General features: G+C 42.0%; 1 protein-coding gene across 1 annotated transcript; it reads right to left on the bottom strand.

Annotated features, from left to right (window-relative positions):
* Positions 1-2,057: 2,057 nt before the first annotated feature.
* On the bottom strand, positions 2,058-22,817 carry LOC139585961 (creatine kinase S-type, mitochondrial). The gene is made up of 9 exons (XM_071419056.1): positions 22,666-22,817; positions 19,032-19,230; positions 17,549-17,644; positions 15,447-15,668; positions 13,399-13,484; positions 9,063-9,186; positions 5,417-5,551; positions 4,954-5,079; positions 2,058-2,177 (listed from the first exon to the last, which is right to left on the bottom strand). The coding sequence occupies exons 1-9, from the start codon at positions 22,815-22,817 to the stop codon at positions 2,058-2,060; spliced, it is 1,260 nt and encodes a 419-aa protein (XP_071275157.1).
* Between the last annotated feature and the right edge of the window lie 1,520 nt (positions 22,818-24,337).

The following is a 24,337-nucleotide window of genomic DNA, read 5'->3' as shown; positions in this document are numbered from 1 at the left end:
TTCCCTTCCTCAAATGGGCAGGGGCAGAAAAAAAATATGACAAAAGACTTGTGGGTCAAGAGAAGGACAGGAAGATCACTCAGCAATTACCATAAGAGGCAAAACAGACTCGATTTGGGGAAATTAATTTCTTGCCAATCAAAGGTCAGAGTAGGATAATAAGAAATGATAATAAAAAAAACCCCTAAAACACCTTCCCCCCTCCCCCCCTTTTCTTCCTGAGCTCAGTTTGTTTCCTGAATTCTCTACCTCCTCCCTCCAAGCAGTATACAGGGACAGGGAATGGGGGAGCCTGGAGCACCTCCTCCCCCTCTTTCTTCACTGACCTTGGTATCTGCAGAGTTGTTTGTCTCACATATTCTCACTCGTCTCTTCTGGCTGCTGTTGCACAGAACCTTTTCCCCCTTCTTAAATGTTATCACAGGGGTGCTACCACCAGGGCTGATTGGCTCAGCTTTGGCCAGTGGCAAGTCTGTCTTGCAGCTGGCTACAACTGACTGTCAGACATGGGGGTGTGGATGTGACAGCCTGGTCAGAGAGTGAGAAAACTAGATTAGTTTTCCCAGGATCAGCTTGTGAGACTTTAGGGAGTTGCAGAGAAACAATGATAGCTTGTTATTATAAACAACCTGCAGGTGGTGTTTTCCTACTCTCTGTTTTCCTGTCTTTCTCAAAGACTGTTTTTAAGAAAGGTGTTTTTGTTAATTAGCCAATCAGGTGAAATGTATTGATTAATTGACCAATCTGGTCTATCTGTATTGGAACAATTTATAAAGGAGAGATTTTCGAAGTAAAGCAAGATGCTGTGCAAACCAGCCTTCTGGTGAGTCTGTGTCATTTCTTACTCAACAGCGACATGGGGGAAGTTTCTGACATCTTAAAGAAGCTATCCCTGTAGCTCTCCCCACTACCAAAACCTTGCCATGCAAAATCAGTACGTGAGCAGATACTCTCCTCTTCTACGTAGCCTTACAGATACTACTCCCAGCTCAATGTCGATACATACAGCACATTCACCAGAGCATGTTTTGAAAGGTTACTGTGAAACAGTGAATATGTTTCATATGCAAAAGATAAGCAAAGGGACTCTGCTGTTTTTCCAAGCTGCTCACCACATGGAACAGTGGTGAGCACTGAGAAGCTTTTACTCAGGGTACTGTATTCCAGTACATCCCGGGCACTTGGGTGACTGGTGCTGGAGCCTGGTCCCTATTACCTGTGACCAGAAAGCTGCAGAAAAAGACTGGAAGAGGTAATGCTGGGCAGGTTTCTGTTGGATACAGAATATCAAAAAACTGATATTTGTTACTTCTGATTTTAGGTTCAGCTTGCTGCAGTCTAAGGCCAGAGGTGGTACCTGAGGAAAACACCTGAAAGTGACCTGGTGAATGCTCTACCAGGGCTACGAAAGTCAGAGGGTTTGGGATGACATAGTAAATAAGTTAGTCTGCAAACCAGTCCTGGACAGAGAAGAGACATCTCCCGTACAGAGACACCAATGAGTTCCAGATGACAGGTCAAGTGGCAGACTTCAGAGACTGAAGCCATTTGCAGCTGCTTGCTCTAGTTAACTTTTGAACATGGTGTTGAATGCTGAAAAAGCAATGAGCATGTTGCAAGCACCTGCCCTTCAGACTGAGAGATTTTTGTACTCTGGATAGGCACTCAAGACAAGTGCTTCTCTGAATAAAACTCAGGTGCTCAGAAGTCTGCATAAATATAGCCATAAGTGTACATACAAGCTAGAGTTATGTATTTGTGCCTTTTGCATGATTCAAGTAATACTTTCCTTATCATCAGCCAAGAAAGAAAGGTTCAAAGCCTAGGTAAAGGTTGCTGAGAAGACAAAGGGAAAAGGGAAGCAGTCCATACAAAGTGGTTGTCCTACTAAAGCTGCACTAAGACTATTTTCTGTTAGTGTGACCAGGCATCTAGAGAGATGTTGGGTATCAGGTAGTGTTTTATTAAACAAGGAATTTAAATAGAGATATACAGAGGTGCCTTTCTGTCAAAATGGCAGCCATATTTTTTATCATTAACAGACATCAGCCACAAGATCACTTCTTGCCAAACTGAGGTAATGGTGGTGGTACTTTAATGTCTTGACCTCTTTCCAGTTTCTTCTCGCAGTCAACTAGGTAGTTGACTCCATCAATGACAATCTGAACTAGTTCTACCTACAACAAGAAGAAAAACAATAAGAACAAAAGATTTAGGCAACACTGTTAATAGAGGAAGGAAAAAATTGACTTGTATGGCAAAGACTGCAAGTAAAGCCAGACCCAAGGAGAATCATAACCCGGACGCAGAGATCACACATGCTGTGACACAGGAAATATAGGTCATGCATTGGTCAAGTGGAAGCCCATAGTAATTCCCTTCTCCCTACCCCTTCTCCTGTTCATGCTGAGCTTGGCCTTCTAGTAGAAATTTTCAAATAGTCCCCTAATTTCCACCAAATTCTGCTCCTACACATATGCCTATATAAATAGACAAACACAAATGCTTATATAAAAGGTTTAGGCTTGAGTTTAGACACCTATTTCAAATATTACCACTCTGAGAATACAAGATGCTGGGAACTACAGTATGCCAAAGCCATGGATTCCCATTTGCTGTGTTCTCACAATTTACATATTAGGACAAAGAAAGTGAAAAGGCAGTGCCATGGATGTTTAGAGTCACTGGGCAGTTCTCTCTGAAGCAACAAATGCCAGTGTAAATAAAGAGGTTCTGGTGTTTTGCCAACAGCATCTTGTGAGGTTTGGATTAATACCTTTATGCAAATGTATTTGGGCTTAAAAACTATGGAACGTTGGTCTGACATTTGGTAAATGACTGTGAAGACTACTGGCACTTTTTCTTTCTTCTGTAGAAAGTAGGATAGTTGTATTTTCTTGATGGATAGTAATGAGATATATGAGTAATACTGAAATGACTCAGAATCATGCAGAGCTCTCCCTTACTGTTTAGCATGCTTAAAGCATCTGTACATATGTGCTTACTTCTTGATGTTTTAGACTGTTGTTTACCTATATTCTGTGAGATACAACAGCTTTATTCAATATACAGTCAGTACTGTAGAAGAAAGAATGCACTGCATCCAAATGGACACTAGTGAATTGCAGAGGATAATGTATACATCATCAACCATAGAAACGAAAACTTACTCTGTGATATTAAGATACTAGTATAGTTTTGTGCTATTTAATTTTAAAGCCATATAGTTCTTTGAGGGACTGAAAAAGCAAAAATTATGTTCTCCTATGAGAAAACAGTCAACTGAAAACTAATTGGAATGGAAGTGCAAGGAGGGGAAGAGACACACTCATTTCCCCAATCCAGTAGTAGCATGAGCCTTGAAAGCTTCTGGAGACTAACTTGCTGTGGTAAGTTGACCTTGGCTGGATATCAGTTGCCCACCAAGCCACTCTATCACTCCCTTCCTCAGATGGAGGGGGGGGGAAGGGGGGGGGAGGGGGGGGGAGGGCAAGAACATAACATAGGAAAACACCCTCATGGGTCAAGATAAAGGCAGTTTACTAAAGAAAAAGCAAAGGTGGCACACATGCAAGCAATGGGAAAAAACCCCAAAGATTTTATTCTCTACTTCCTGTTAGCAAGTGATCTATGACCTCTTCCCAGGAAGCAGGGCTTCAGCATGTGTAGTGGTTGCTCCAGAAGGCAAACACTGTAAATAATGAATGCCCCCCCCCTCCTTCCTCCTCCTTTTCTTAGCTTTTATATCTGAACAGATGTGATATGGTATGGAATATCCTTTTGGTCAATTTGGGTTAGCTGTCCTGGTTATGCCCCCTCTCAAGATCTTGCCCACCCTCAGCCCACTGGTAAGGGGGGCATAATGTTGGAGACAGCACTGATGCTGCACCAGCGCTGCTCAACAGTAGCCAAAACACTGGTGTGTTGTCAACACCTTTCTGGCTACCAATGCAAAGCAGAGTACTAGGGGGGCTGCACAGGGGAAAATTAATGCCATCCCAGCCAAACTCAATACAGTGAAAGTGCATGACTGAATCCTAAAAGGAAAACAGCATGTTAATCTACTCTTGATGTCAGTGCTTGATTCCCTGTGTGGGTTAGTCCTAAAATCCTGCTTCTTTCCTCAGCATTTTGCACTGGGCACAGCAGATACCTGTCCAATGTACAGTATGTAGCTCTGTTCCCAGTGTACAACTTCAGTGAACCTCATTCAGAAAAATGGAGAGGGACTTTTTACAAGGGCGTGTAGTGATAGGACAAGGGGGAATGGGTTCAAATTGAAAGAGAGTAGGTGTAGATTAAATATTAGGAAGAAGAAATTCTTTACTGCAAGGATGGTTAGGCACTGGCACAGGTTGCCCAGAGAAGTTGTGGATGCCCCATCCTTGGAAGTGTTCAAGGCCAAGCTTGATGGGGCCCTGGGCAACCTGATTTAGTTGGTGACATCCCATCTGATGGCAGAGGGATTGGAACTAGATGATCTTTAAAGTCCCTTCCAACCCAAACCATTCTATGATCCTATGATTCTTAGATACCTAGCTCATGCCCAGCACTGGAGAGACAACCTGTACACCTATCTCATAGCTGTGTAGTCCAGGAGGTATTCGGGTATAAAAGTTCATGCTGGGATGCTGAGAAACATTGTCCCAAGGGAATTCTGTTACCACAACCAAATGTTTCTAGTACCTGCATGCTTTCAACAAAATGCTTCAGCACATAATGTAAACCAGTCACATTCATGGAACTTGCTCAGGAACTTGTCATATTTGGCAAACATTGCATGCACTGTAGTAATTTTTTGTTGTGTAAGCCTTTTCATTGGATTAAATTCACAAGGAGAAAAAAACTGCCATAACTCCAAAAAATGACTGAATTCTTAGTGAACTCAGGTGGAGGGAAACAGTCTTAGTGCAGATCTGAGTTTAAAAGCAAGGAATAAAACAAAAAAGTTACCTCTGATCGACCCATGCGGTCCAGGTTGGAGATATCATACACGTCTGCTACAGCTGCTGTGTCCACTCCACCAGTGCCACGCTTCTGTAGCCTCAAGTTATCCAAGATTTTTGGAAACCTTGGATCCTAACAGAAGAAATAGGTTTGTGCATATTGTCTTTTGCCTTGCTTATTGTTATTATCCATGATCTAATACCATCTCCAGAATGACAGGCAGAGACAATTTCCTCTGTCTTTGGATTATGGCCTGTGTTGGTGTTTGTCTGCTGAGTAGATTAATTTCCATAACAAATATAATAATTTTCATAATACAAGTATGCTCAGTCATGCATTATGCCTGGGACCTAGCTGCTGCACATCTTGCAAACATCCAATTGCTGTAAACTGTCATTTTTTATTCGTTTCTTTATAAATCACATGAAGACCTGATTTATATCACTGGCCTTTTAAACAATTTATGTACCTTGCTAAGCTTTGGCAGCTTTACATGGACTCCAGCACGTAAACCAGTTCCTAGGTTTGAAGGACAAGTCAGAACATATCCAAGACGTTCATTCCACATGAACTCCCAGCCTCGTTCTTTAATTAGTCTTTCAACCTATGAATGCAAAAAAAAAAAAAAGAGGAAAAAGAAAGAACTGCATACATCTATCTCATCTTGACAGTTATTTATAGATTAAATTATTTTCACTTTGTATCTATGTTGATGATTAACTTCCCAATTTACCGATGGAGGTGCATATAGATATACTCAAGTAAAGTCTGGTTTGGCTCTAGTATGAGCCTTTGTATTCATCAGGCATCAAGTTTACCAGTGAATATTACAAAAATTTCTTCATCATTTTCTAACTGCCCTTGACTTGAAAGCTCTTTAGCACTTTATCACATGGCCTTAGCCCATGAAACTATATGGTCACATAATAATTTTTTACCTATAGTATAAATGATTTTCTAGCCTAGGTGTTTTTAGAGCAAGGTTGCAAAGCACAAGTCCAAACATCTCAAATACTGTGGAACAAACAAAAGGAGCTAAAGCCTAGTTTTATATAATTTTCAAGGTGATTACATGATGCTAGGTGAAGGACACTTGATTTTTCAATGCCTAAAATTCATAGCCCTGCTTCCACTATGAAAAGACTACATAGGTCCTCTATAATGATTTTCATTAGTAATTCTAAAACCCAGTTACAAAGGAGACTGAAATCATTATCCTCAGAAATATCACAAAGGTCTATTGACCTTTGAATAAGCCACTATTCTGTCCACTCAAATACACTTCTGAGACTTAATTCTGTGACCCAAATACAATTTCAGTTCAGTAAAACCACTGTCAGAAGATTATCAGATACCTATGCCAGTTCAAGTTCACAAGTCCTCTGCAATATAGGCAAATATTTCCATTCTGCAGAAGAATACAAAATAATGGACTCTCCTGACATTTAAATATTGTGTGAGGATGCAGAAATTGCTTGTAAGAAACTAGATCGGATTTCCTGCCTCATACACTTGCTCTGGTCACAGTTTCCAAAGCTATCTGACCATATGTCAATGTCCAGAGGTCCACTTCTCTTGAACAAGAGATAAGCACAGTAGCAGAGGAAAACATGGAAACAACATCCACAAGCTTTCACTTAGACCCCAATCCTGCACATAATTCAGTCTCATGGATATGCCTAAAAAGCATACCAGATCCTAGTGAACCACCCAGATGCCAATGACGCATGCACTAGGCACTTTTGTTTTTCCATGTTTCCAAACTCACCACATACTCAAAATTTCTTAGAGATGCTCTGAACTTACCTTCAGGGACCATTTCCTCAATCAGATAATCATAGAATCATATAATGGCTTGGGTTGGAAAGGACCTTAAAGATCATCTAGTTCCAACCCCCTGCCATGGGCAGGGACACCTTTCACTAGACCAGGTTGCTCAGAGCCCCATCCAACTTGGCCTTGAACACTTCCAAGGATGGGGCATCCACAACTTCTCTGGGAAACCTGTGCCAGTGCCTTACCACCCTCACAGTAAAGAATTTCTTCTTAATATCTAATCTAAACCTACTCTCTTTCAATGTAAACCCATTCCCCCTTGTCCTATCACTACATGCTCTTGTAAACAGTCTCTCTCAATTTTTCTCGTAGGCTCCCTTTAGGTACTGGAAGGCCACAATTAGGTAAACCTCAAAGCTGCCTCTTTTCCAGGCTGAACAAACCCAATTCTTTCAGCCTTTTCTCATAGCAGAGGTGTTCCATGTCTCTAATAATCTTGGTGGCCTCCTCTGAATTTGCTCCAACAGGTCGGTGTCCTTCCTGTGCTGGGGACCCCACAGCTGGATGCAGCACTCCAGGTGGAGTTTCACATTAGCGTAGTAGAAGGGCAGCATCACCTCCCTTGACCCGCTGGCCACATGTCTTTTGATGCAGCTCAGGATACAATTGGCTTTCTGGACTGCAAGCACACATTGCCAGCTCATGTCCAGCCTCTCATCCACCAGCACCTCCATGGCCTTCTCAGCAGAGCTGCTTTTGATGTGTTCACCCCCCAGCCTGTATTGATACCAGGGGCTGCCCCTACTCAGGTACAGAACCTTGCACTTGGTTTTATTAAACCTCATGAAATTCCCATGGTCCTACTTCTTGAGCTTGTCCAGGTCCCTCTGGATGGCATCCTGTCCTTCAGGCATGTCAACTGCACCACTCAGCTTGGTGTCATCTGCAAACTTGCTGAGGGTGCATTCAATCCCTTTGTCTATGTTCTTGATGAAGACATTGAATAACACTGGCCCCAATACAGACCCCTGAGGGACACCACTCACCACTGATGTCCATTGGGACTCTGAGCCACTGACCACTACCCTCTGAATGTGACTGTCCAATAATTTCTTATATATCTAACAGTCCACTCATCAAATTCATCTCTCTCCAGTTCAGAGAGAAGGATGTTGAGGGGGACCATGTCAAAGGCTTTACAGAAGCCCAGATAAATTATATCTGTAGTTCTTTCTTAGTCCACTGATGTAGTCACTCCATCATAGAAGGCCACTAGGTGGGTCAGGCAGGATGTGCCCTTGGTACAGTAGTGCTGGCTCCCTTGAACCACCTCTCCGTCCTCCATGTGCCCTAACATAGCTTCTAGGAGGATCTGTTCTATGATATTCCCAAGCACAGAGGTGAGGCTGACAGGTCAGTAGTTCCCAGGGTCCTGCTTTCTACCCTTTTTAAAGATGGGGACAATGTTTTCCATTTTCCAGTCACCTGGGACTTCACCTGACTGCCAAGACTTTTCAAATATCGTGCAGAGTGGCTTGGCAACTACATCAGCCAATTCCTCCAGGACACTGGGTTGCATCTCATTGGGTCCCATAGACTTTTATACATTCAGGTTCCTCAGGTGGTCATTAACCTGATCTTTACTTACAGTGGGAAGCACTTTGCTCCCCAGTCCCCATCCTGCTGTAAATCCACTGGAGAAGTGTGGGAAGAGAGGTTGCCATTGAAGACTGAGGAAAAAATTGTTGAGTACCTCAGCCTTTTCATCCATTGTTACCAGTTCACCAGCACTGTTTATCAGGAGGGGTACACCTTCTTTGACTTTCCTTTTCTGGTTAATATACATGTAGAAGACATTATAGTTCCCTATTTTCCCTACTTTGCCATGTGGTATTTGTTCGGGGTTTTTTTCAGGTGAAGGCCTGTGCTGGTGGCTTTGAAGCAATGTGGGAATGTACAATTGTATAAGCTATACAGCAGTTGGGGATTTCCTGAGAAAGGGGAGTCTAGAAATCCAGAGAAGCTGGAGTGAAAGCTGCTTTTCCAGAGTGAGACGAATAAAGCAATTGTTCCAAGGAAAAAGAAAAAACATTTCTTTAGTCATTCAGTGCTGAAGATTGTAATATAAAAGCTAAAATGACATTTTACCTATTTTTTCTACAACTCAGCTAACAATTTGTTTCCTTCTTTAACTGCTATTAATGTGGGTTGCTACTTGAACTGGTGTTACTTTATTTTGTTGCTTCTGGAGATGTCAGTTCAGTGTTAATCATGCTAAGTAATGCTGAGAACAGCCCAACAATAAACAAACAGGTATACTAAATTCATTGAGTTACTACCTCTTTTAAACCACGACAAAATCTTTCAAACACCCGCTTCATGTTGCCACCCTTTTCCATGGAGATCACCCTGGTGTGGTCCTCTTCATTAATCCAGACAAGAAATGTCTTGTCATTGTTATGCCTGGTTGAGAGAAAAAAAAACAGCTTTAAACACAAGATAGGCCCTGAAAAATAACTCTCAGTATCCTTAGTTTCATTACAGTCTTTCAGGACTGTGAAGAGGTTAAGCACTACAAAATAACGTTGCTCTGCACAGTTAAGGATGCAGTTAAGCTACTTTCACATCTTGATTCCCCCATGCCAATGGAATTATGCAGGTTTCTCAAGTCACAGTGAGAAGAGCAGTTTTCTCTGATCACATCATGCTGCCCTGAAGCTGAGCTATGAACGTCTTCAAACATTAACACAGTTGGGATGTACAGCTGCTAAGGGAACAGGTAAAGGGAGAAGCCAAATTCTGCATCTTCAGTCCCTGGGGATGGTTTTTACTGTTAGAAAATTGTACAGTTAGAAAAAGGACTGAGGGCACAGCCACATGACCATACCTAATTGTATTGCCTTCTAAATCAAATCTCAGTGCCTTTCATATCACTTTATAACAATGAATTGCCACATCAGTCAAATTATATGTCTGAGGAAAACAGCTACATGTTGCTTCTGGACACTGCATTAAAGATGCTGGCTTGTCAATTAAGATAATGACTACAGAGAAGTTATCTATTCTTGTTCCAGACAGATTAGTCATGACTAGGTTTATAAAGTGCTAGATCAAACCTGAGGTCAATTTTCCTTGCTTTTCTCATTTTTTTCTATCTTTTGCAACAATCTTTCTACAGAATGTAGAAAGTGATTGATAAGATTTGTACATACAAACAGTGGAATATGACCAAGCCTGAAACATGTGAAATTTGCAACTTCACTTAGAGCCTAATTTGCCACCTGCCTTTTACTGCAGCTTGCTTTTCACACTTTGACAATGCAAAACTGAATAGGTGCAAGCATCCTGTGGCCTGACATTAAAATTACACATTACAATTACAGAGAGGTCCAGTTATTTAATTTTCAGTCATGTACAAATATTCAGGGTAGGATTTTCCAGAGACTGATGTTTTCCTGACTCAGCTTCTTTAATTAAATGAATCTTCCCATTGCATTAAGGAATGCTGAGTGATACCACAACACAGAAAAAAAAAAATGTTCTATGGCAATACTGCATCATGTTCAGAAGCCTATCCAGTATTATTCTGATAAGTTAAACCTACTATGTCAGGGAGCATGCACTGTAAAACCTGACAAAAGCCTGTGGAAATAATTTCATGGTGATTCACAGACTCTTTCTAAAATCAAATTTTTATGTTGAAATAGAAAAAACATATTAAAAAAACCATAGAAGGACCCATGTTAATGGTGCTACATTGTGTTGCTGTTATTAATGATAGTTTATGTAGAATCATAGAATAATGGGATTATTTAGGTTGGAAAAGACACTTAAGATCATCAAGTCCAACCATTAACCTAACATTGCCAAGTCCACCACTAAACCATGTCCTTAAGTGCCACATCTACATGTCTTTTAAATACCTCCAGGGATGGTGTCTCTCACTTCCCTGGGCAGTCTGTTCCAATGCTTCACAACCCTTTTGGTGAAGAAATTTCTCCTAATATCAAATCTAAACCTCCCCTGGTGCAACTTGAGGCCATTTCTTCTTATCCTATTGCTTCTTACCCAGGAGAAGAGGCTGACCCCCACCTCAGGTAGTTGTAGAGAGTGAGAAGGTCTCCCCTCAGTCTCCTTTTCTCCAGATTGAACAAGTCTGGTTCCCTCAGCCACTTCTCATCTGACTTGTGGTCTAGGCCTTCCACCAGCTTTGTTGCCCTTCTCTGGACACACTCCAGAACCAATACATCTTTCTTGTAGCGAGGGGCCCAAAAGTGAACACAGTATTTGAGGTGTGGCTCCACCAGTGCCAAGTACAGGACAATCACTTCCCTCGCCCTGCTGGCCACACTATTTCTGATACAAGCCAGGGTGCCATTGGTCTTCTTGGCCACCTGGGCACACTTCAGGCTCATATTCAGATGGCTATTGACCAACACCCCCAAGTCCTTTTCTACTGAGCAGCTTTCTAGACACTCTTCCCCAAGCCTGTGGCGTTGCATGGGGTAGTTGTGACCCAAGTGCAGGACCTGGCATTTACCCTGGTTGAACCTCATGCAATTGGCCTCAGCCCATCTATCTAGTCTGTCCAGATCTCTCTACAGAGCCTTCCTGCCCTCAAGCAGATCAACACTCCTGCCTAACTTGGTGTCATCTGCAAATATATTGAGGGTTCACTCGATGCCCTCATCCAAATCATCAATAAAGATATTAAACAGAATTGAACCCAATAGTGAGCCCTGAGAAACATCACGTGTTACTTTTAACTCCATTCACCACACCTCTTTGGACCCAGCCATCCAGTCAGTTTTTTACCCAGTAGAGAGTGAGAGTACACCCTTTCAAGCCATGAGCAGCTAGTTTCTCCGGGAGAATGCTGTGTGAAACTGTGTCAAAGGCTTTACCGAAGCCCAACTAAACAACACCTGCAGCCTTTCCCTCATTCTACTAAGTGGATGACCTTGTCTTAGAAGGAGACCAGGTTAGTCAAGCAGGACCTGCCTTTCCTAAGCCCATGCTGGCAGGGTCTGATCCCCTGCTTGTCCTGTACATGCCATTTGATGGCACTCATGATGATCTGCTCCATAATCTTCCTGCACACCAAAGTCATGCTGACAGGCCTGTAGTTCCTCAGATCATCCTTCTGGCCCTTCTTGTAGATGAACTTCACATTTGGTAACTTCCAGTCAACTGAGACCTCCTCAGTTAGGCAGGACTGCTGGTAAATAATCAAAAGCAGTTTGGTGAGTGCCCACTCCCTCAGTACTCTTGGAAGGATCCCTTTGGGCCCCATTGAGTTTTGTATTTCTAAGTAGTGTTGCAGGTTACTGACCATTTCCCCTTGGAAAATGGGGCTTCATTCTGCTCCCCGACTGTCTTCCAGCTCAGAGGGCTGGGTGCACTGAGAACAATTGATTTTACTATTAAAGATTGAGGTAATGAAGGAATTAAGTACCTCAGCCTTTCCTCATCCTTTGTCACCATGTTTCCCCCTCCCATCCAATAAAGGATGGAGAGTCTCCTTACCCCTCCTTGTGTTGTTAATGCATTTATACAACTATTTTTATTGCCTTTTATGGAAGTTACCATATTAACTTCTAGCTGTGCTTCCTGGACTCTTTTGCCCTTCAGGACTGCCTCACAAAGCACTCTCTCAACCAGGCCCTTAAACAGGCCAAAGTCTGCCTTCCAGAAGTCCAAGGTAGCAGTTCTGGTAACCATATTTCTTATTTCCCCAAGAATTGAAAACCCTTATCATTTCATGATTGGTGTGCTCAAAATGGCCCCCAAACATCGTATCATCCACAGTTCTTTCTCTTTTCACAGACAAAAAGTCCAGCAAGCATGTCTTCCCTAGTTGGCTCATTCTCCAGCTGTGTCAGGAAGTTTTCTTCTGCCCATTCCAGTACCTTCTACACTGTTTCCTCTCTGCTGTATTGTATTTCCAGCAGACAAGTGGTAAGTTGAAGTCTCCAAGAGAAAAAGGGCTAGTGAATGTGAGACTACTCCCAGATGCTCATAGGATATTTCATCTGCTTTTTCATCCTGGTTAAATGAAGACCACAAGGATATCTGCCTTGTTAGCCTTTTCCCTGGTTCTTCCTTATAAACATGCAACCCTTTCATCACCATTGGCAAGCTCTAAACAGTCAAAACACTCCCTAACATACATGGCTACCCCATGGCCTCTCCTTCCTTGCGTATCCCTTCTGAAGAGTTTATAGCCATCCATTGAAGCACTCCAGTTCTGAGTCATCCCACCATGTTTTCATGACTGCAATTATATCATAGTTTTTCAGCTGTGCAATGACTTCCAGCTCCTCCTGTTTGCTGCCCATGCTGCAGGAATTGGTGTAGATGCACTTCAGCTGGGGTATTGATCCTTCCACCTTTATTGTGGGAGAAGCCCTAATTCCTTTGTGACTGTTATCAAGCTCTTCTATGGTTTTTAACACTTCAACAATCCTTGCATCATTTCTGTGTCTTTGCCTATAAAAATATAAAGGTTTTTTTTTTTCTTCAATTAATCATTTAAAACACTACAAAAATATTTAAAAACAAACTGAACATGCTGTGAGTACCAGTGCTGAGTGACTGTGGGGTTAGGAGAAGCAAGGAGACTTGTAATACATTTTTTAAAACATGACACAAGCTTCTACATATCACACAACATACCAGATTCCTCTGGCATCTGGCCAGTCACGTGCCATCCCAGCACATGTTAGCAAAGGAGACACTGGCTTATCAAAGAGAAAATGATCCTGGACACAAAAATGGGACCAGGAAGAGAAATAAAAACAGAGAAAGAGAAAGATACAAAATAAATTGAAGTTTATTAAGGGAAGCAGTATAACCCTGTCTTATCCATTTAATATTAAGGTAGTCAATACAATTAAATGAAATAGCATGGCTTGTGAACCTGATTTTTTCCTGACTTAAAGTATGAGAATAATGTTGATAACACACTCATGTTTTGGTTGTTGCTCAGCAGTGCTTACTCTAATTCAAGGACTTCTCAGTTTCCCATGGTCTGCCAATGAGGAGGTGCACAAAAAGCTAGGAGGGAGCATGACCCAGACAGCTGACCTGAACTAGCCAAAGGGATATTCCATACCATAGAATATCATGCTCATTATATAAACTGAGGGGAGTTGGAGCAGCTGAGGAGTGGCTGCATGGTACTTGCCAGCTGGGGTTAAACCATGACAGACTTGTCTGGGTCAAAGTTGACCTCTAGATAAACCTTTCAACCAAATATTATATGTATCCACTCATTAAAATAGTATTATTAGCAATATGATATATGCATCTGTTCATTGGCAAAACATGTATTTACATTTCCATATTTAGAAACTAGACAAGACCATATCTGGCCTTGTCTGTGGGTGTAGGAACAAAGACAACTCCCTTGGTTCCTCCTTGAGGCCTGGCCAGGCTTTGGGAGAAACCCAATAGGAGAATGAAACCAGATATTTCCATACTAGAAATAATAGTAGTTTGTTTATTCAACAACATAAAAGCTGGGCTACTCTCACAGTGAAGTTGGAAGCCTCTTTGCCTGTAGGTGGGTGCACCTGTAGGATTTCCCAGTTACCAGGAGTGGTCCTCCAGTCCTTTGCTGTGACAGTGTCTTCCCCCAGCTTTTGTGAGGATCTGGATGAAGTGGTAAAGTATTGTGGTAACAGGTGATGTATCTTTCTTAATCACTATAGGCATTCTTTTGTAGCAATGATTAGATGGATTGCTTAGCTTATCCTTTTGTAATTCTTTGCAGTTTTGTATTATAGGAAATTACACTAATCCTTAAGTTGGTGTCTGTCTTTGGTACTGACCCTGCCCACCGTCAAAACAGCTATCTACTGGGAACTATCAATAATTACATCTTTTATTTTCTCTCGCGGAGAGCCAACCTATGGGGGATATTTCCTTCCTTCCTTCCTTCCTTCCTTCCTTCCTTCCTTCCTTCCTTCCTTCCTTCCTTCCTTCCTTCCTTCCTTCCTTCCTTCCTTCCTTCCTTCCTTCCTTCCTTCCTTCCTTCCTTCCTTCCTTCCTCTGATTACAGTAGCATTTGAGAACTTTAAAGATTTTGAATACCCTTTGCACACCCTTGAAACCAACCTGATCCTTGTGCTAAGAGCCAGCATGTTGCTGAATATGGTTCAGGTCTTGTTTAAGGTTAAACAGTTATTTAAGAACATCACCCAGGCATCTATCTCAAGGATGGATAGTTATTAATGGCAGGGTGTGTGAAAATATGGGCAAGTACCCAGGAGAGTGACCACCTTCAACATTTTGGAACCCCTGAAAATGTGTAGAATCCTGAAAAACTAGTAAATATTAGGAAGAAGTATGCTGTCACCCTGGCAATTCCAGAGAGACACAAATCACTGCAACCTGTTGGGGCCTGGCTAATGCCTACAGAACCCTGTTCTACACTACTCAGTACTCTCAGGGGGAAGAGGTCTCTGGATCTGATGACAAAACGACAGGCACTGAGGCTTCTACAACCCCAATGATAGACATTGTGGCTACTTGAGCCCCGGTGACAGGTCCTGCACTTACTCCAACCCCTGTGACAGACACTGCCACTGAACCAGAGAACCAACCTGTGCTGGTTGGTTCAGTTACCCCTATATACAAGAAGAAATAAACATGAAAGACATCTCATTTAGTAAAGGAGGACACATGCAAAAACCAGACATGTAACATGGAGTTATACTTACATCAATAAGCTGTTGCTGATCCTTCTCAGACATATTTGTCAAGCTATAGTACTTTCCAGAAAGGTCTCCTTTCAGCCCAGCTAGAGCAGTGACTACAACATTTTCCACTTCTCTTCTCTCTGCCCTGGTACAAGCTGGAGGAAGGCTGAGACCCCGAATGCTACGACCAGTACGTACCCGTGATGAGAGGACATATCGCTCATCAAATTGACCATGGGTAATCTGAAGGAAAAATGTTTTTTAATTTACATACAGTCACTCATTTTGTACAGCACCATTTAAAAATCCCATCATAAAAAATGGGTCACCTTTCTGCCTAGGAATCATAACCTCTTCTAGATATCACAGAACATTAGGAACCCCTCTGTTTCAAATAATAAGGGTTTTTTAAGAAACTTCAAAGTTCTTTTGCTGACTGAATGTGACAAAGTAACCAGCTGATTTTTCTTAGCTCCGGCATGGAATATGAAAAGATCTGAATGGCTTTTGGAAACATGGATATGAACATGAAAATGCAGATAGATGTGGAAGTTCTTTTGAAAGAAAAAAGTCTAAGATGATACTAATCAATGCCATTATTGAACTATGAAGGAAATACTAAGCAATGGCTAAGACTTGACTCTGTGTGTGCAGGAGAAGGGGAATGTTTTCACTCTGATCCTTAAATACATGGTTAACTTTAGCTCATGAACAGGCTCACAGTGCCATTAGGCAAAGCCCCAAATGTTTTGTACCAGCTGGGATCAATACCTCTGTTAAGAACAAGGAAGGAATGCAACTAGTTTGCTGTTAGGTCCATGAGTGCACCAAGGATCTCTTCAAACCTCTTTCACCCTCTCTCCACTGGGTTTTATCCAGCTCTGATATTGCACAGTTGTGTAACCATGGATCCAACAACTTTGAAACTAGCTGTCTGAAAAAGATTTCTGAGAAGTTTCATCTGCAGTCTTTACACCTTGGTTTGAGCTGCATTTAATTTAAGGCACCTTTCAGTCCTTGTCTAAGCTACTTTGTAAGTATGCCTGTGCCTGGTCTTGTACCTTGTTTATCCTGACCCTGTCTCGCTGACCTGACCTCAGACTTGCCTTGTCACTATGGGGTTTTCTGTCAATCACTGGCCTGTTGGCTGAACCTGATGCCTTAAGTTTTAGCTTTCATATTTTTCAGATTCTATACTGCCTTAGTGTGTTACTCTGAACTTCATATTAAATGTTAGTAAGTTCTCTAGTTCTCTCCACAGGGTAGTTAAACAAAACAATCCTTTTCCAGCTTGAGAACTAAGGACAGCCTCGGGTGCAAAAGCATAAACAACGGCAAATTGAAGAAAGCAACCTGGAGGATGGGACTTCATAACCTGAAACTGTAATTGGACAATTAACCCCAATATGTAAATGGACCAAAACTTAGAAAAGTGTGAAAACTCGTGACTGTCATCCATCTTGGGTGTAGCCCTGGCCAGGCTCTTGTACTGCCCAAGGTGTATCCTTTAAGGCCTTTTAATAAATACCTACTTTATTCTTCTAACTCTGTCTAGTCTCTGTTCTAGGTTAGCCTCTCTAGGCATCAAACCTGTTTATTGTAACTAGTCCTGTTCACCTGTTCTCTACTTGCTTGGGTACTGTGGAAATGCGCCTTTGGTGGATCCGCTGTTTTGCCTGTCTTGCTATCACTCTTGGCTCCTAGCTTGCTCCTTTTGCACAGTCTTGTACCTCTGACACTTCTGCATAATGTCAGGGTGTAATGGAATGAAGCAGTCAGGTGAAAGTGGTCCAGTAAAGAGAGGAAATTAGAAGAAAAGAATAAGGAAGAGAAAGAAAGGCCATGTAGATGCTAGCTTGTCAGATGCTGAAAACCCCAGCAAATCTAAGCTGTAAACTAACAGGCTTGCAATAAAAAAGGACAGAAATGGAGCTCGCTTCATTCAGACATACTCCCTTTGGGATGTGCCATTTCAGTAATTTGTGTCATTCCAGTTTCTTTAGCCAGTTTCTTCAATTTCATTGGAGTTTGACTGGGGGGAAAATGTACTATTACATACAATATCATCATTATAAGCAGCAGCATTGAATTTTGATTTCCTCATTATTCTATTTAAATCCTACCTTGGATGCATCCAGGTCTGTGTGATGCTTCATTGTGCATGGATCATAGCCATTATGTCTCACTTTAATGACAGGGTCAAAAATCTCAGCAAATACCTATGGAGTCAAGAGAATCTACAAAAAGTCTTCACTATCATAGAAACACTTTATTGTACTAACTTCAGTCCCAAGGGAAATCCCTGGTACAGGCTCCTAGCTGATAGCCACGGATGTCAGCAAGTGCTGACTGGGGTAAATATAAAGGGAAGGGTCATATGTGGGTTGTATCTTTGGAAATGCATCCGAAAAAATTACCTCTCAAAATCTGTTTTTAATAGATCTATTGTTGATGTAGCAGATGGTAACTGCCAGTAGTTTGCCATGAGTATTGCAATTGCTCTGAGTTTCTCCTGTACATTATAGAAGCAGAACATGGAATTTCACCCTCTGTCTCCTAACAATAAATTGGGAGATTATTGGTGGTGGATTTCAGTCATTTTGACCTAGACAGTGTTCTGTAGTGGTTGCTCACCTTCACAACAAAAATTGCACCTTACTTTAGTTGCAAGCTTATTCTAGTTACCCCAGATAGGTACTATATGTGATGGCAACCAGATTAAATTTCAGGATTTATTAGCAACTAAAATACATGTTCAGTATCCAGGCAGCTTCTGCCCTGTTCTTAGGTCATATGAGAATACCTGTCTTCACTACCATTGACTACTGGTGCTACTTAGAACCATTTAGCACATGTATGTCAACACTGATCACAATCACACCTTGATTCTGTTGTGCAGCAATAACTCTAGCAGAGCTTTTCAAGGCAGTCACTATGTCTAAATAAGTAAAACAAATCACAGAAGCTGGTAGTCCCAGAATACCAGATGTCTTCTTCCATGTTGAGCAGCCTAGCATTTGGGATACTCTTAAGAAATTATATAATAATATACTATTGTATGGTAGACTGAAGGAAGCAGACCACATAGGTCAATAAAAACAAGAATTTTCTTCTTTTTTTATATACTAATACTGTCTTTGGCTTTTGTCAGGGTCCACTAGTTACAGCTTAAAGATGCCCAGCACTTCACAGAAGTAATTTTCTTTTCAGTTCTGACACAGTTTTTTTTTACAGTGTAATTTATATATTACCTTTATTTTGATGTCTCCTGCTGTTTTTCCATAAACTATGTTTAGTATTAGGAAAGAGAGCAGATGTTGGAGGCAAATAGAGGATTGCTCCCAAACAACCATATTTTATTGACTTTGACTGCAGTATAGAGAGCTCCTTTAGCAATGCCTCGTATTCACTGCTTTTCCTAATGTAGAATAGCATTCAAATCCTCATTAAGAGTAGGGAAAATGAACATGATCTACCCCATATATATTCTCTGGGTCACAATTTTTCTTAGAAGTCCAGATTCGACTATGTGTTCATATAATGAGGTCTTGTGAAATATACCATACAAACTGAAAAAAATACAATAGCATTGTGAAAATACTTTACCTCATAGGATTCTTCATCACCTGCAACCATGCCCACAGTTTTAATGAAAGGATGGCCAGGATTGTCAACCCCGGTTTGGATACACTGGTCTAGGGTGTAGCCATTTGGCGTCATCTTGTCCCTTAGCCTGGCATAAATTGCTGGTGTGAGGCATTCAGCCATGCAGTTGTTATGTTTGCGGAGATCAGGATAGTCTGCACTGAAGAGAAAAAAACATAATAAGCACTTAATATGATATCTTTAAACAGTAATCCTTGCTAGTTTAAGAAACTACTTAAGGGATCAGGAAATATGGAATACACAGCATAGCTGAAAAATATAATTAGTTCTTGGTTTATACCTATATTCAGTTTATGTGGCAAGATTTTTCTAGTGGAGGGGCTGCAGGAATGGCTTCTATGAAAAGAAATCAAGAGCTGCCTCCATGCTCAGAGACAGTTTCAGTGGGCTCCAAAATGGACCCCACCACTGGCCAAGGCTGTGCCAATCGGTAAAGCTGGTGGCGTTTCTGTGATAATATATTTAAGAAAGGGTAAAAGACACTGTATAGTAGTTGTGAGAGAGAAAAGTAAGAAAAAATGTGAGAAGAAACAACCCTGCAGACATCAAGGTCAGTGAAGAAGGAGGGAGAGGAGGTGCTTCAGGTGCCAGAGCAGAGATTCCCCTGCAGCCTGTGGTGAAGACCATGGTGAGGCAAGCTAAACCCCTGCAGCCTATGAAGGATCCCATGCCAGAGGAGAATGATATGCCATGAGGGAAGCTGCAGCCCATGGTGAGCCAATGATACAGCAGGCTCCTAGCAGGAACTGTGGCCCATGGAGTGTAGACCATGCAGGAGCAGGTTTTCTGACAGGAACTGTGGTCTGTGGAGGACCCATGCAGGAGCAGTTCTTGAAGAACTGCAGTTTGTTCTTTGGAGGGATTCGCACTGAAGTTCACTGTTGTGGTTTGACACTGGCCTAATGCCAGGCACCTAAGAAAGTCGCTCACTCAGCCTCCCCTGCCACAGCTGGGCAGAGGAGAGAAAAAAAAATTAAATGAAGGGTTCATGAGTTGAGATAAGGACTGAGAGAAAACACCCCAAGGGCAAAACAGGCTAGGCTTGGAGGTGCAAAGTGAATTTATTACTAACAAAATCAGAGGAGAATACTGAGAAGTAAAATAAGCCCTTAAGAACACCTTTTCTTCCCCCAACCCCCCCTTCCTACTGACAGTGCAAGGAGACAAGGAGTATGGGGTTGGGTCAGTTCATCACCCAAGGTTTTCTTCCACTCCTCGGGGAATGGAGTCTTTCCCCTGCTATGCCGTGGGGTCCCTCCCATGGGAGACAGTTCTCCATAAACTTCTTCAACATGGGTCCACTCTCACAAGCAGCAGTCCTACTGCACCTGCTGCAACGTGAGTCCCTCCAAGGACAAACAGTCCTCCCAAAACTGTGTCAGCGTGGATCACTCTTCCATGGGGTGCAGTCCTTCAAAGACTGGTTGCTCCAGCTTGGAAGCAGGGGCCCCCCTCTCACTCCACTGGGTATCCCACTGGATCACAGCCTCCTCTAGGCATCCTCCTGCTCTGGCCTGGGCACCTCTCCCCTGGGCTCTGAGTGGATCTCTGCATCCCCTGTGAATCCCCAGAATCCCCATGGGCTGCAGGGGGAGAGCCTGCTTCACCATGGTCATCACCATGGCCTGCAGAGGAATCTCAGCTCCGGTGCCTGGAGCACCTTTTCCCTCTCCTTCTCCACTGACCTTGGTGTCACCATGTTGTTTTCCCCTCACATGTTCTCACCTCCTCATGTTCTCTGGCTAGGAAAAAGACTGTGCCCCCCCCTTTGTTTGGAATTTCTTCTTAAATATGTCATAACAGAGGCATTACCAACCTCTCTGATTGGCCCAGGTTTGGCAAGCGGCATGTCCATCTTCAGAGCCATCAGGGATTGACTCTGCTGGACATGGTGGAAGCTTCTAGCAGCTTCTCACAGAAACTGCCTCTGTGGCCCCCCTGCTACCAAAAAACAGGCCATGCAAAACCAACACATTCATGAAGGACTCTATCCTGTGGGAGGAAACCCACTCTGGATCAGGGGAACAGTGTGAGGAGGAAGGAGTGGCAGAGACAAAGTGCTATGAGCTGATCAGAACCCCCATTCCCCATCCCTGCCTATGCCGCTTCGGGAGGAGGAGGTAGAAGAGTTGGGAGTGAAGTCAAGCCTGGGAAGAAGGGGAGTGTGGGGGACAGGTGATTTTAGTTTTGTTTTTATTTCTCAATATCATACTCTGTTACAACTGATTGGCAATTTTTAAAATTATTCTTCCCCACGTCAAGTCTGTTTTGCCTATGATGATAATTGGCCTCCAATCTCTTTGTCTTTATCTCTACCCACAAGGTTTTTAACCTTATTTTCTCCTCCTGTCTTACTAACGAGGGGAAGTAAGAGAGTGGCTGTGTGGGCATATGGCAGCCAGACAAAGATGACCCATCACAATACATTGCACTGAAATTTAGGAAGGGAGGTATATTGAAGTCACACAAAGTACTCCACATTGCACTGCTGGGCAACCCCACTAACAGACAATAGCAGTTTTCTGTTACTTGGAGCAACCAGACAAATGAATCCTTGAAAGTGTATTAAAGCCTATTAAATCTCTGCTAAGATACTTACTGAGAATTAAAAGCGCTCTAACATTATTTTGTTCAAGTAGGAAATTAATTATGTTCAACTGAATAAGAGCTCTCATTCTGAACTGAAATATTCTTGCAGCTTTGTGGACATCAGTGTAACTGTCTGATCTATATCAGCTAGGAATCTATTTAACAATATTTGAGATTGTTTTAATGGTTTTATTTACCAAAAGCTGTACAATATAATAAAGCAGAGAAAATGAAGATTATATGCTTTCAGAAAGCATTTTTGTGAGTCAGATGACATTTACCTTGTTTTGATAGCACTTTGCTTTATGCACAACCCCATTACTTTTATGAGAGTTTATTTGAACTAAGATGCTATTTGCCATGGGAAAAAAAAAGTTTGTCAAAGCCTGGTCCTTTTTTGGGGTGTTTTGTCTTTTCACAAATATGGCCAGCAAAGTCAGCATACATATTTGTAGTTCGTTTCTAATTATCAACCAACTAGGTTTTAAACAGAATTAGGAATATTTCAAGTACAGTAGTTATAGAAGATATTTCTTCACTACTTGTATAATTAAAATACTTTTATGCTTCCTAATATTAGAATCTATGCAACCAGACAGTCCAATAGACACTGAAAGCATTCAAGAGCTGACAAGATAAAATAAGGACTGATTTGGTGCTTTGCCTAAAAATTGAACCGTTTTTCAGGCTTGTAATTGTTTGGCAATGATTTTGTAAGTATATTGATATGATCTAACATCCCTGTTTTCTGTCCTTGAAGGCCATTGTCAGTGCTATCTAAAACGGGGGTTATTAATAAAGGATGCTGGGTTTTAGGTTGACAGTTAACAATCCATATGCAGACAAATAGATGGTGTGTTTGAGTGAGGGAATAGGTGCTCTGCAGCTTTAATGGAGATCCTCCTCCCCCAAAGAGTTTAACACCATGCCTAGCTCAGTTAGCTGGGCCCTATGCTCAGGTGACTAGTAAACCCAAAGAGCTTACCTTGGAGGGAAGAGTTTTCGTTTTTCTTGAACAGTAGCTTTAACATTTTGCTTATTGAAGAGGTACCCAGCAGTTAGGATCCCTGTGCCTGCTGCTGCAAAGGATGCAGCAGTTGCATGGCCAGCCAGGAGACGACAGAATGTGCTAGCCATTTGTCTTGGAAGGATACAATTTCTAAAAGAGAAGGCAACCTGAAATCAACACAGAAGACCTCATGCAATGCAAATGAAAAATAAACCCTCACTTTTAACTGTAGTGCAATAAATGAAGCAATAATTTTAATTATTGGTTTGCATTGAAACAGTGCATTAAGAAAAATGGTTAGAATTTACTGTATTTATATATACCTCTGGTAGACTTGGAAATCAACTGATTTTTAGTGCTATATTGAGCACCCAATTCTAAACCCAACACTCAGAGTATTTTAATTGTGTTAATGATTTAGGGCCATAATCGAATGCTTTATCTTGCTTCATAGCAAAAATGCATTACACAGAGGTGGCTTTCCACTGACCAAAAAGGTGCAATATTGGAGTAAAAAATGGCAGAGAAAAGTATATAACGTAGAAGGAGTATTTTGGGGAAAGGGGTAAGAGCAAAGGAGGTTGAAATCATATGGAGGTTATGAATATTTCATTGTATAATCAATTTTATAATGCTGATTGTAGATTGCATGAATTTGTGGCATGGAGTGGGGTAAGGCATCCTGCAAAGTAAGAAATATGAGTTCTATATTTTTATTGAAAATGTTTCTAGGTGACTCTTAAGTGGCTGTCCAGTCAAAAAGGTCAGATGTGTCAGGATATGGCATTAGGTAGGTGCTAAGTTTCAGTGCTGTCACGTACAGAAACTCATGTGCCTTTTCATACTAGCCTGACCTGTTAAACACTTTGTGCTTTTTTTCCATATGAACAAAGTTGAAGTAGGCCAGAACTCATCAACCTGAAAAAGAGACAGTTTTGAGGAGGAATAGGGTAAGGACCTAAGAATCCTGAGTGGCATGGGAAACATGGATAGAGATCAACTCTTCATTGCCTTTTCCAATATAAGAATAAAGTCCAATAAAGGCAATTAGTGGGACAAACATTCAAAACAAAGGTAGGTGACTCTTTATGCAATCTCACAGAATCACAGAATATACTGAGTTGGAAGGGACCCACAAGACTCATCAAGTCCAACTCCTGGCTGTGCACAGGATCATCCCCAAGAGTCACACACCATGTGCTTGAGAGCATTGTCCAAATGCTTCTTGAACTCTGTCAGGCTTGATGCTGTGACCACCTCCCTGGGGTGCCTGTTCCAGTGCCCAACCATCCTCTGGGTGAAGAACGTTTTTCTAATATCCAACCTAAACCTCTCCTGACGCAACTTCAGGCCATTCCCTTGGGTCCTGTCACTGAGCACCACAGAGATCAGTGTCTGCCCCTCCTCTTCCCCTCATGAGGAAGTTGTAGAGTGCAATCAGGTCTCCCCTCAGTCTCTTCTTCTCCAGGGTGAACAGACCAAGCAGCCTCAGCTACTCCTCCTAAGGCTTCCCCTCAAGACTCTTCACCATCTTTGTTGTCCTCCTTTGGACACTCTCCTCTTCTCAAAGGATACCATATATGCAAGACATTTCCATGGGTTCAACAGGAGACTGAACAAGTACATGGAAGAAATGCATTGTGGGCTT

Source organism: Agelaius tricolor, unplaced genomic scaffold, assembly GCF_023055355.1.
Source record: "Agelaius tricolor isolate 1412-34295 unplaced genomic scaffold, bAgeTri1.0.p SCAF_98, whole genome shotgun sequence".
NCBI lineage: Eukaryota > Metazoa > Chordata > Aves > Passeriformes > Icteridae > Agelaius > Agelaius tricolor.
The sequence above is the reverse complement of the archived record's forward strand: the minus strand, read 5'-3'. Positions and strand labels throughout refer to the sequence as shown.

What these genes read in the sequence shown, in the direction of transcription:
- LOC139585961 (XM_071419056.1), bottom strand. Translation starts at nt 22,817, where the DNA reads ATGGCTAGCACATTCTGTCGTCTCCTGGCTGGCCATGCAACTGCTGCA. An exon ending in TTTGTCGTGGTTTAAAAGAG is followed by an intron (nt 5,552 to 9,062) that starts GTAGTAACTCAA and finishes TTGCATTCATAG; the next exon opens with GTTGAAAGACTAATTAAAGA. An exon ending in ACCGCATGGGTCGATCAGAG is followed by an intron (nt 2,178 to 4,953) that starts GTAACTTTTTTG and finishes TTCTTGTTGTAG; the next exon opens with GTAGAACTAGTTCAGATTGT.